Source organism: Serinus canaria, chromosome 2 (genome assembly GCF_022539315.1).
Source record: "Serinus canaria isolate serCan28SL12 chromosome 2, serCan2020, whole genome shotgun sequence".
Classification (NCBI taxonomy): Eukaryota; Metazoa; Chordata; class Aves; order Passeriformes; family Fringillidae; genus Serinus; species Serinus canaria.
In genome coordinates this window covers 29,438,622-29,451,713 of record NC_066315.1, presented here as the reverse complement: position 1 = coordinate 29,451,713, position 13,092 = coordinate 29,438,622, and the positions used below count along the sequence as shown (strand labels likewise).

Here is a 13,092-nt window from a genome sequence, read left to right as displayed (position 1 = left end):
TGCCCGGGCAGTGCCTGTGTGTGCCGCGACCGCCCTGCCGTGCTACCCCGGCCGCTCCCTCATCCCTGTCCGGGCATTCCCCCGGGGCTGCCGGGGCCCGCGGGAGCTTCTGCGGGGGCTCGCGTAGCGCGGGGGGGGCGAGCTGTAGGGCCCGGTGTGCGGCGAGGGCAGGCGAGCGGGCGGGCGCTGGATTCTTTGGATCGCGGACGTCGTGGGCGAATAAAACAGGCGGGCGGGCGGTTGCGCTGTTCCTGCCGCGGGGGGCGCGGAGCGGAGCCGCCGGGCCCAGCGTAGATGGAGCCCCGCAGCCGCGGCGCCGCGCCCGGCGGTGTGTCGGTGTCGGCCGTGCTGCCGGCGGGCGGGAGCGGGGAGCGCCTGGGCGGTGCTACCCCCAAGCAGTTCTGCGCCGTGCAGGGGAGGCCGCTCGTCAGCTACGCGGTGCGGGCCATGGAGAGGTAACGAGCCCGGCGCCGCTCTGCTTCCGACCGCACCCTGCGGGCTCCTGCCTGCCCGTGCCGGTCCCCGGGCCCCCGAGAGCCGCGGGCAAGCCCCGCTGCCCTCGCCTCCGGCTCTGGGCACTAAGAGCAGGTCTAGTTTGCCTTGCTGTGACTCCGTCCCTCCCCGCCCGGTCACACGGGAAGGGAACGAGGTGTGCCTGGGACCCCTCACCTGGGACCCAGTCCCGGACGGGAGCTGGCGCTTCCCCCACCCCAGCCTGGCTCTAGCGCCGCCAACCTGGGTGGCTTTCCGCCCTCCTTCCCCAGCCTTGTCCGTGCTTCGAGGCTGTGCCGCATTCCTTGGCTCTTGGAGATCATCTGTTTGAGCCTACTCAGCCTCGAAGCTCGAAGGTTTGTGTAGCTGCAGTGGTGGTTTGGTGAGCTATGAGCCCACCGCAGCTGTTGGAGACAGTCCTAGGACTATCCATCAGCCCTGAAAGATCTGTTCTGCCATTGGAGATGGTCTTTATAATGTCCAAAGGCTTCGGAAAATTATCCACTCCTCATGATGGGATCAATGAACTCACTGATGTGCAGCACTGCATTATGCTACACTATTGCCCATGGTAAAACACCTTGCATCAGCAGGAAGTTTGAAAGAAAAATGTTTAAGTTATAGTCGCTGGACTAGGAGCTTGAGGCTTATGTAGTATGAAGGTGCAAGTATAACTTTTCCATGTTTATGTTGTAGTGATACCTCAAGGATTCATGGGTACAAATTTAGGCTAGGTGTTAGGAAGAAATTCTTTGCTGTTAGGGTGGTGAGGAGCCAGAACAGATTTCCGCAGGAGGTTGTGGATGCCCCAACCCAGGTAGCATTCAAGGCTAGGCTGGATAAGGCCTTGAACAATCTGGTCTACTGGGAAGTATCTCTGCCCATGGCAGGGAGATTGGGGCTCAATGATCTTTAAAGTGCCTTCCAACCCTTAACATTCTGTGTTGTAGCAAAGGATTAAAGTAATGGGATTTCTTAGCAGCCAGGCTTTTCCTTTCCATAAGGCTGTTGAGTTCTAGGCATGTGGCTGACAGTCAATATATTATTGTCAAATGTTAACATAATGTAAGTCTTGTATCTAGTGTCACTTGAAACGCTGCAGGTTGGAGCAGAGAGTGTCAAGGGGAATTCTGGATGTGTTGCAGTAACCTGCAGGAAAACAAACCTTTAGATTTTTAGAGAGAATAAGTGGGGAGGACTGGAGATTGGTGAAAGAAGTAAAATTGCCAGCATCTCCCAAAGTTCTTAACACATGGAAACTTGTACAACTTCAAGATTGGGACTCTTTTTCCATTGCCACCCAGGGAGGCTTCCCTCAGGTCACTTGTTACTTTATGAAAGAAATACTGCTTGTTTTCTTAATTTAGTTTTCAACCGCAGCCAGTTGCAAAGCTAAGCACATCAGTAAGTAAAGCGTCCAATCCAAAGCTTGCTACAGCTGTAATTTCTGCCAAAATGTCATGGGAATCTACAGAGAAGAATTATATCCTCACTCAGTGTATTGGAGACCTGGAAAAGAGAACAGAGTGAGGTTTGGGAAGGAAATGTTACGCATCTAAAAACAAATAATCTTTATATTTACTGCCAGTAGGCTCTGAGAAAATAGCTGTACTTTAGAGCAGCAGTATTATATTTGTCCTAAAGATGCAAAAAATTAGGTTGATTTCTTGTTGTGCCGTTCAGCCAAGTTGATTGTGACAGTAACAACTTGGTGCTTTTGCTTAGAAGCTCAATAACCCCTGCCAGTGCTCTGTCAGGCATAGCTTCCTGCCACTTCTGCTGAATTGGAGTGTTGATTGGTATAGATGTGTATGAGGAGCTGGGAACAGATGTACTCCAAAGCTTGGGATGGCTTTCATTTTCATCTCAACACTTTTCCTTCTGGCTTTGAAACTGTGAAGGATGTACCTTGTTCTCACATTGTGCATGTGTAAGCACAAGCATGTAATATTGGGGAACTGCAGTTTATCACATAATCTACCCAGAAATGTCAGATTTTATGTTCAGCTTGATACTATGTCTTGTGTTTGTTGTTTACATGATGTAACTGAATGGGTCATTGACTCATTAGCTTGTAATAACTTCTGGTGAACTGGACATCTCGGCTGGTGTGACTGTTTTGGAGCTTTTTTAAATCTACAAAAGTGGTAGTGTATAGACAAAAATACACGAGCAGTTCAAGGATGTGCAGCTATCTTTGCATGTGCTTTTTGAAGATCAGTAGAGGAATATTTTTATGCTATTCAGATGAAAGTAGTGAGACTCTTAAATATCAATGCGGGAAAAATGGGCAGCTGAGACAAGAGCATACATGAATGAATAAGCACTGCATCCTGTTGTATAGGATAACAACATGTGGAACGTTGGCCTGCCAATAATAATCACAGATGATCCCCTGAGGAAGAGGAGGTGAACAAAACTAGGGTAAGAAGAAATTGTTGGTTTTAATTGCCACTGCAGTGGCACTGATAGGAAGGTCAGGCCCTACCTTCAGGCTAAAATTAAAGTGTGTTAGAAAACTTAAATGTCTCTTTTTCCCATTGAATTAGTTCCTGCTTTTGTTGAGTTAAGCAAGGCTTTTGCAACAAGTTCCACTGATTTAGAATGGCATTCCTTGTTTTTGCTTCTGTAACAACTAGCAGAGTTTTTCCTTCATTTGATTTCTTTTTGGTGTATGTTTGTTAGAATAGAACCTTTTCAATTCTTTTTCTGAGGCAGGGAGGAATCTTAGCTCTGTATGCACACATACATGCATATCTTACTGATCTGTAGAGAGGAAAATAAACTAAGGTAAAGATTGATTTTAAAGTAGTTTTGGAAAAATATGCTGCAGCTATTCTTCTGTGCTCATATTTCACTAGTTGTTGCAAGTACAATAAGTGGTTATAAAAGAGAAAAGCAGAGCTGATATCTTCACTGTCAGAATTAAAATTTTCCAAAAAGGCTTCAGTCAGCTTTGTTTTCTTTATTGTAGTATCTTAAAACAGGGGGAGGTCTTGTAAAATCCCCTGGGGAAGCTCCCAAAGAAGCTTCCCTCTTTGGAAGTGTCTTGCACAGTGATTTGCCAAGTGTTTTTCTCCATTGACTGATGCATATTCACTGCCTCTATAGGTCACACAATTACAGTTTTGCTAAATGGATCTACTCTGATACTTCTTTTTGTCAGGTTATCATTAGCTTTTTTTTTTTTTTTTTTTTTTTTTTGAAATGTCTTATAAGCAAAAAAGAAGTACAGCAAATTTTATGGAGGTATCTTTTTTATCATGTCTGACTCTTAAGGAGCATTTTATTTTTGGAAAAAATTGAGTGGTTTCTGTGCATGAGATCCTCCAAACTTTCTTAATCTACTGTAAAAGCTTCCTGCTTCCATTTTTGTACTGTAAGAGATACATTTGTATGAATATGTTGTTTCATATATCAATAAATTTGTAACAAAGCTTTTATGGAGCAAAAGGAAGTTACACTTGCATTCAGGAAATGGATTTTCTTCTTGATGCTTCTTTTTCTCATTTGGTTTTTAATAAGGTTAGCAAAAGTAATATAATGATTTATCTTGCACCTCTGAAAATTTCTGTGACAGTGAAAGATCCTGTCTAACACTGCTAAAGCCATTTCATCAGTGACTGTCTGGTTCTGGGCCTGTTTTGCTGGTCTCAGTAGGTTATATTGAAGAGTTTTTTAGTGGCAGTGTAAGAGTTGCAAGAGATTGAGTGTGGGTATTTGAGTCTTATATCAGATTTCAGCACTGGTTTCTATGTGAGTCAAGTGGTAGAGGGTTAAATCTAGGTCACATTTGTTCCTCAGCATGCCATTTAGGTGATACAGTTTCAAAGTGGGCTTGTTTCATTTCCTCTGCAGCCTGTGTTTTGAAGGAATAGCTTAATCTGTTGTAGAGTTAATGAGCTCCCCTAGTTTCAGTTCTAGCTCAGCTACTGTGTTTGCACTTCTGTTTGAAATTTACTGGTACAATACTATACTAGGCAGTAAGTCTATATGTAGGTGATGATGAGGAGGATAGCTGCAAGAAAGAAACATATAGTCCTTTCTGCCTCATTGTTTGCTTTCTGCTAGTATTGGGGTCCTCCCAAGGCAGAGGTAAAGGGATTGTAACTGGGCATTTGGTCAGACTTGATTTTCCACTTTGGAACCACAGCCTGTCTTGTATGAAAGCATTAGACTTGTGTGTTGTTGAAGCATGTTTGAGTGTACAGCATTGTGATCTTTTTCATGGGTCATGCTGATTCTTTCTGAAGCTTGATCCAGTATTACAGTTATGAAATTGAAATGGTGTTTTTAAACTGGATTGGAGCAGTAAACTGGAAAATCCAGTAAACTGGAATCTACGCAGTCCTGAGTAGATTATTATTTTAGTGTGAAATGTTTCTGAAGGAAAGGATGTGACAAATTAAGGGAGGGAAAAAGGATTAATTTATTGCCAGATTGAGTATATACTACTTCTTTCTACTTCTTTAAAACATTTTGCAACAGTTCCATAAGCAGATCTTCAGAAGTGCTAGCAACCTGTGTGGTGCACAGCTCTCATTCATTAGCATTTGTAGTGCACTTCACTGGATTAGTACTTTTCATGACTTCTAGTGGGACAAACCCCAAGCCACTCTGTATGTAATCAATCTGGAGGATACCTTTATGCTCTTATATGAATATATTACATTCCTAAATCCCAGCTCTAATTATAGAATGTGGGTCCAGAATGAGTTTAAGGAGGACATACTCAAGTTTACAAATGTGTTTATGCAGACACAGGGTGGAGCTGTGACCGCATCCTGTCACTTTTTGGTGTATTGTACCACTGGAGGCCTTGAGCCATTCCACCCCCTCTGTGCAGAGATTTATCACGGGCTGGCCAGTACTTCTGTTCTCCTCCCTGCTTCTCAGAAGATGCTGTGTACTACCCAGTTGCCTCAAAATCTGTTTCCTTTGACTCCAGAAAGGGCAATGTCAGTGCTCTTCTGACACAGACACAGTGACTGTACTGACTGTCCAGTTTCTGGGTGCTGTGTAAGGCTACAGTCTTTCTGCAAATTGAAATGCAGAGCTCTTGTTCTCAATTAGTGTGAAATAGCTCTTTCTGAATTTTGCTTTCTTAAATGACTGACTCTTGGTATTTAAAAGAAGAACTGAGATGAATCCAGTTAGTTTGCCCGAGTTCCAAACTGAAGTCATGCAGAAGTGCTACGTTTTGTAGTTAAGCATAAGAGCATGCCAGAAATTGTATGAGAGATTTTGAAACCTTTTGATGGACCTGTGGTGAGTGACAAGTTGAAATGAAACTTGAAACCACATGATTTCAGATTTTACATTTGGGCAACTTCAATACTTAAAGAATGCTCAGAATATGTTGGTTTTTCTGTATTTTCTGCCTTTGCTAATAGTAAAATAAACATAAGGACAAGTATTTTTCTTTTGAAGAATGCTAATAGAACTTTAAGTAGTTATTTTACAATTCATTAAAATAGTTTTCCATGGAGTATTATTAATTATAACCCCCATCCCCCATTAATAAGGTGGAAGATGCTCTGTTGTTTCACGTAGATCTAGGCAACTGGTTTGTAACACAGATTAATTTTGCTTTTGAAGTAAGAATGGTTCCCAGGCAATGTCTTCTCATGTGTCATTGCAGAAATCAGTATCTTGAGCCTGTGTATTTCTGAACTGTGAATGTCTTACTCTATTTTTATAACTGTAAATATTTAGTTCTTAACACTTTCATTCTTCTTGTGTCTGCAATATTAGTTTCAGTAGCTTCACTAGTTTTAGTGGAGACAGTGTATTGTCTGTCTTTCTCCCTAGTTGGAGAAAGTTCTCCCTGGGTGTATAAGCTACACATGGGTAATTTTAACATAGTAATTATTTTTTAATCATGGCTTATCTGTGAATTTCTTGTCTGACATCCTAAAACATTCTTCTGCCATCTGTGGAGACACAAAAAGGGAACACTATTACTTTTTTCAATGTTCTCTACATAGGTATTTAGAAAATAGGACACTACAATGGGTTTGAATTATGGTATTTCAGTTGTTCTGAAGTATAGTATGCCCCATATGACTAGAATTTGTATTCCTTGATACTTCGACAGAAGCATGATTTCAGCCTAGTTTCTTTAATGGTCTGTGAGTCATTCACTTCCCCCCACACAGCCCCTCAGTTCTAAAGCAAGACTGATATCAACAATAAAATCTTGGAGATCTCTGAAAATGTATTTTTAACATTTTTTAACTAACACAGCTACGTTTTTACATTTTTATAGCTTCCTACAGCAGAAACCTTTGTGTTTATAAATATGTATGTTTTTTCAAACTACTAGTATAATGTTTCCTGTCAGTATTAAAGTGTTACAGTTTTCGTTCATTGCCGTTCTATCAATTACTGCTCATGCCTGTCTTGATAGTGATCTTTGTTTCTGACTTTTTCTTCATTGTCTAATTCCCTTATACAATGTGTACTTCACTGGAACATTGAGTATTCCAGGCCACAGGGTTTACCAGTTTAATCAGTTAGAAACTGATTAGCAAACTGTCCGTGTTTGATTTAGAAGTTCTGTTTGAAGTTAGGAGTGATGCTGGAATAAGAAATGTTTTCAAGGCTTTTGAAGAGTTATCAGAATGTGACCCTCTGCAAAGTGTTTGCTGGAAGTCCCTTCCCAGAACTCCAGTGTCATTGGAATAAATCTTCTGTTATAGCTCTCCCTTAAGGGGTGGAGTACAAAAACCTGGACTTGGGTATATTGAGAAGTGCTTTATTTAGCCATCTTGATTTTTTTATTGTTATGAATTTCTTTGTTTCACATATCTCCATTTTTATTTAGTCATTCATGTCTACTTTCTCTGGTTTTGTACTGATTTTCTAGGATAAGTTGGATATCTGACATAATTGTGGTGGTCTCTCCTGAAAATATTGAAACAATGAAGACTATCATTGAGAAATATGGCCACAAAAGAGTTACAGTGGTGGAAGGTGGAATAACTCGTCACCGGTCAATATTCAATGGACTGAAAGTGTTTGCAGAGAATGAATTTTCCAGCCATTTGCTCCAGAAGCCAGAAGTAGTGATTATCCATGATGCTGTGAGGCCTTTTGTTGAAGAAGATATTGTTTCAAAAGTGGTTATGGCTGCTAAAGAACATGGGGTATGTACTATACAGCAATGGAACTCTGTAATGTGCTTTATACTGTACAGCTTAAAATCATGATTGATAAATCAGGAATTTTCTAGCGATTTTATTAATGTGTGATAAGTTTTTTTAAGTAGAACAGATCTAGATTCCCTATTATACAGAGAGGTCAGGTGGGGGAGGTTGACATTTTTAGGTTCTGCAGGCAATTTTTGGTACAGGGAATAATTGTTGCCATGGAGACTGTCAGTAAGCAGTTGAATCAATCAGCAATTTGTTAGTTGAAAGGTAGGTTATGTAATGATAGTTTACCTCTTTTTCCATGCAGAATTATCACCTAATGCTACAGCAGTTCTGTTAGTGATTACTAATAATAGGCAAAGAATGTGTGTACTGCATTGATTGACCTGCAGTACTTTGTGCAGACTTTGTGCTTTCATCTCAATCTTGTATGCAAATCATGAATAAGTAGCAAAAGAGTTGACTCTGTATTAATGCTAAATTGTTCTAGAACCTCTAAGCATTGCAGACTGCTGGAAAACAGGGTATGTGGGAAGCCCCAGCTGTAAATTGGATATTCTCCTGTTTAATACTGCATCTGAGGACTGGGATTCCTCACAGAAACCAAAAAGATTGCTGAGAAAGTAAGTGATATATGAAGGGGAAGAGTTGGTAAGAAGTTGTGTTATGCAGGGAGATAGGAGAGGTATGCACTAGCAACAAGAGGAACTGTTAGATGTACTGCCCAAGTCAGAGATGTAAGAAATCATGATTTAGCCACAGGCTGTTTGAAAAATTTGCTATCTTTAATTTGTTTTTGAATTCTCCATTAATGATATGCATAATGCTTCTCTGCTTCAAGGGCATGGTTTGAGGTAGAAGTCATTAGTTGACAGCAGATTGTTTGGGTACTAGAAAACTAGGAAAATGTACCACTGCTTGTCTTCTCCAGAAAATGTGGTAAAAGGTAATTGACAGATGATTCACAACTTGGACAGTGGAATAATGAGTCCAAAGAATGAACTGTGGTGTTTCCTTAGTGCTCCTACACCTTCATAGTATAGAAGGGGAATATATATTGGTATATATAAGACATCAATAATGATTATTGATGTCTTAAGCATCATTATACAAATCAAACTACATTAAGTCTCTCAGAATATTATGTTGCAAATCTAATATATTGAGCCTCTTCTTAGTAGGCCTGTAGTTTTTTAGATAGACTTCATAAGAAACGGCAATCAAAGAGAGACTCTGCACTACAGTTTTCAGTGATCTAGAACATAGATTTCCAGTTATTAAAACCTAAATTCTGTTACGTGAAAAATCTTTTTAAAATTCTTTCTCATATAGCACAAAATAGCATTTCAGAATTGATTCTCAATCAAAGACTTTAAAATAAATCCTCTTTGTAAATCAGTTTTAAATGTGATTGTTTGAGAATGGTAGAAGAATGCAGTTAATTGTACTGGTTTTGGGTTCCAATGAGAATAACCTTTCTGAATGTGTTTGTGTTGTCTTTGCATGTTAAGGTATATCATATCTCATTTGAATTTAACTTGTTCAAATTTTCTTGAAAGTTTTGTGATTTTAGTATAATATTTTCTCCCGGTTTTCTTTTTAATTGAATGTAAGGTATTTAAAGTAAAAAAATAGGGGGAACCAAGGCAGTCTCCATGGATCTTCTCAAGTCAGTGTATTCTAGTTTATCTGAACTTCTGACTTGTAAATATTTCCTAACCTGGATCACTGAAGTATCATTTAATCTCAAAAAGGTGATTGTGTACATGTATTATAGTCTATTTCATTGTATAACATTTGTCTGAAATGTGTGTGGTGGTTTTCTGTGTTGGCTGAGATTCACTGGCTTCAGCAAGGCTGGGCCATCAGAGAGATGTGTGCTCAAAGTCTCTAAAAGCTGGCTGCTGTTGATATTATGTGACAAAGTAATTGAATTAAGGAACATGAGAAGAATTTCATTTTATGTAACAAATTGGAAAATCACCTTCCCAGAGACAGGTGGCTATTTCCACTTGAAAACTGCAGAATTCTGAAGAGCTAAATTGAAAGCTGTGACTTTCTCAAAACTGGTATGCGTGGTTTTGAATATCGGAAAAAACTTGATCGAGAGCAGCTATCATGTTCAGTTCTTCCTATGGTCAAATTCTTTGCATATCTAAAAGGATGTCAGTTCTTCAATCTTTCAGTACAAAAAGAAATTACTTCCTCTTGCATTATGTAGAAATGTACAAAACCTGGCAGAAACATCATATTAAATGACTTATGTTAATAGGGGTAATGCTGTATTGTTATATGTCTGCATACCATATAGATAACATAATTATGAGAAGCTTTAATGTTTTTTAAAATGGCAATTGATCAAGTAAGCTATTCACTTCTAGCTGCCAATTTTCAGACAAATAAACTGCTTTATTACACTTACTAATCAGTTTGTTATTTGCCTGTGGGAATAAAAATGTGTACCTTAACCAGAACTAATAAATTATGCTTTAAACCCCCCAAACAACTCCTTGATTATGTCAAAATACTACTTTGTAACCAATTAAATTCCATTTATGTTTTTGGGGTAATTTTGCAATTAAAATTATATGTTTCTAGAAACAAATTCTTTGCAGCCAGTAAAAGTTGGGAAAAGTGGAAGCTTCAGACGGCATCAGTCCAAAGCCTGTAGCAATATCTCATTGCCAACATTGCATTTTAACCAACATAACTAAAATGAAAAATGCTTACATGAAAAAGAAATCAGGAAGGTGGGGGGGAACTTGTCAGTTCTGCTATTGAGAATTTACAAAAAGTAGGCACATCCAAAGATTTTTTTTCCCCTCTGGTTAACATAAACTAGATTTGAAAGTACAGTATGTTATGTTAAAAGGACTAAGTCAAAATGGCATTCTTAAAAGCTGGTTTCTGGAAGCTGTCTAACATCATTACTTTATTCTGAGCTTTAGCAAGGACTTGAACAAAGCTTACATGCCAATACAGCTGTACAGTGCTACTCAGTCTCGTGGACTCCTACTCAGAAGCAGTTGGTGAAAGTAATACCCCCAGACAGAAAACACTATGTGTTGCGCTCAGTCCGTTCCTCTCGTGCTGCCATTATCACTCTTACTGTAGCAGAAGGCTGGAGCAGAAAACATGGACCCATGTGGATCCTGTTCTTTCACCCACTGATTTTGCTATCTATGGTTGCTGAGTTACGTTAGCAAAACTTGGTGGGTGGCAAACCAAAACCCACCTCTTTTTCTTCACTGACAGTAAAGGAAGATTTGGGTGGATAAATAAGATGATCTGGTGGATAAATAAGATTATCTTGAATGGGGACAGAATGCTGGAGTGATTTTACCCCCTCTGACCTTTCTTTGCACTTTTGCTCTTGGATCTTTTTGTTTTCTTATCTCCTATGGTTTTGCCATATATAGAATATTTTACACATGGTATTTGTCCTCTTTGTTATATTCAAAGACTGATTTTAGTCAGCTGCAAAGGCTGCGTCAGTGACAAAATTGTTTTTGATTCATATTTATACACTGGGTCATCTGAAGTTATCCTCTGCCTGTGTTCTCAGAAGCTATGCTTTTATTGTATGCTTGGTGCTTTGCAGTGCTCTCACTGTCCTGTCAGACCCCTGTGCAAAAACAGAATCAAGAACTGATGACATACTACTGTTAGCATCTTGACATGAATGGAATAAGTTTTGTACTTTAGGAGAGTGACTAATGTCAATGTAAAAATAATTATTAATGAATTGTAGGGGTGTTACTCATCAATTTAAGAATAAAACAGCATTTAAAGTTCTACATGCTCTTAGCCTACTAAAGCACATGGAGGCCAGGAAGGGGATTAGAAAGTGCCATTATGGCTTTACCAAGGGCAGGTCCTGCTCCACCAGCCTAGTAGCCTTCTATAATGACTATATCAGTGGCACAAGGAAGAGCTATGGATGTTGCCTCTCTGGTCTTCCCTAAGGCCTTTGACACAGTCATCCACAATCTCCTTCTCTTAAAACTGGAGAAAGATTTGATGGGTGTACTGTTCAGTGGAGGAGGAATTGGTTGGATGGCTGTGTTCAGAGTGTGATGGTTAACACCTCAATGTCAAGCTCTAGATCAGTGACAAATGGTGTCCCTCAGGGCTTCATACTGGGACCAGTACTCTTTAATACCTTCATCACTGATGCAGACATTGGGATCAGATGCACCCTGAGCAAATACATAGATGACACCAAGTTGAGTGGTGTGTGCCTGAGGCGTGGATGCCATGCACAGGGACCTGGACAAGTTCAAGCAGTAGTCCTGTGTGAACACTGAGGTTCAGCATGGCCAAGTGCAAGCTCCTGATCAGTAAAGGCTGGGGAATGAAAGGATTGAGGGGACACTTCAGAAAAGTGGGTACTTGTGGATGAAAAGCTGGTCATGAGCTGACAGTATGCACTTAAAGCCAGAAAGCCAGCTGTGTTCTGGGCCGGGAGAGTTGTGGCCAGCAGGTCCAGGGAGGTGTTTATGTTCCTCTACTCAACTTTCATGGGAACCCACCTGGGGTACTGCTTCTGGCACTGAGGCCCTCAGCACAAGAAAGAGGTGGACCTATTGGAGCAGGTCCAGCAGAGGGCCACAGAAATGATCAGATGGATTGGACATCTCCTATGATGGAAGGCTGAGAGAGTTAGGGTCAATTAGCCTGGACAAGAGAGCTCCAGAGAGACCTTATTGTGGCCTCTGAGTACTTGAAGGGGGCTTACATGAAAGATGGCGACAACCTTTGTAGTGGGATCTGTTGAAATAGGACAAGTGGTAATGATTTTAAACTAAAAAAGAGTAGATTCTGACTACATAGAGACAAATAGGTTTTTTTACAGGGAGGTGGTGAAACACAGGAAGAGTTTTCCTAAAGAGATGATGGATGCCTCGCCCCTTGAAACAGTCAAGGTCGTGTTGAACAAGGCTGAGCAACCTGATCTCTCAGAGTTTAAGACATCTGTGCTCATTGCAGCAGGGTTGGACTACATGACCCTTAAAGGTTCCTTGCAACCCAAACTATTTTACATTTTTGATTCTACATTATTGTAAAGATCAGGAGCTCCTTAGCAGCCCTGAATGTATGAAGAGATGAAGTGTGGTTTTTCTGTTGTGCAAAAACCAGGTATACAATGCATTTTTCCTTTTTAATGGATAACTATTGAAAGCATAGTGATGTTTCCATAGCTTATGGCATTTTTGGTCCCATAGAAATTAAAAGCTTCTCAGCCAAGTTGTTAATTGTTTTCCTTGTTGAATGGAGAACTAATGCATTGTTAGTAAATACTTGTAGTCTTAGTCCTAACTAGATGTAATGTTTGATGGTGGGAGGGCATTGGTAAGGGGAAAAACAGCTCTGTCATTTCCCAGTCTCAGTTTAAGTGCTTTGGATAATTAATCGCATTTATTATGAAGGATGCAACTCACCCAAC

The 13,092-nt window shown here is 40.4% G+C and overlaps 1 protein-coding gene across 2 annotated transcripts in view; it reads left to right on the top strand.

Moving 5' to 3' along the window:
• The first annotated feature begins 56 nt into the window (after positions 1-56).
• Positions 57-13,092, top strand: part of CRPPA (CDP-L-ribitol pyrophosphorylase A) — a 107,635-nt gene continuing 94,599 nt past the window's right edge. Inside the window, exons 1-3 of one of the 2 annotated variants that reach the window (XM_030237962.2) lie at positions 332-455; positions 2,837-2,916; positions 7,361-7,640. In XM_030237962.2, the coding sequence (XP_030093822.2) occupies positions 7,416-7,640 (225 nt within the window). In that variant the 5' untranslated portion in view covers positions 332-455; positions 2,837-2,916; positions 7,361-7,415. Of the gene's footprint in view, positions 456-2,836; positions 2,917-7,360; positions 7,641-13,092 lie in introns of both variants that reach the window. The other variant, XM_030237949.2, reaches the window with a different exon arrangement.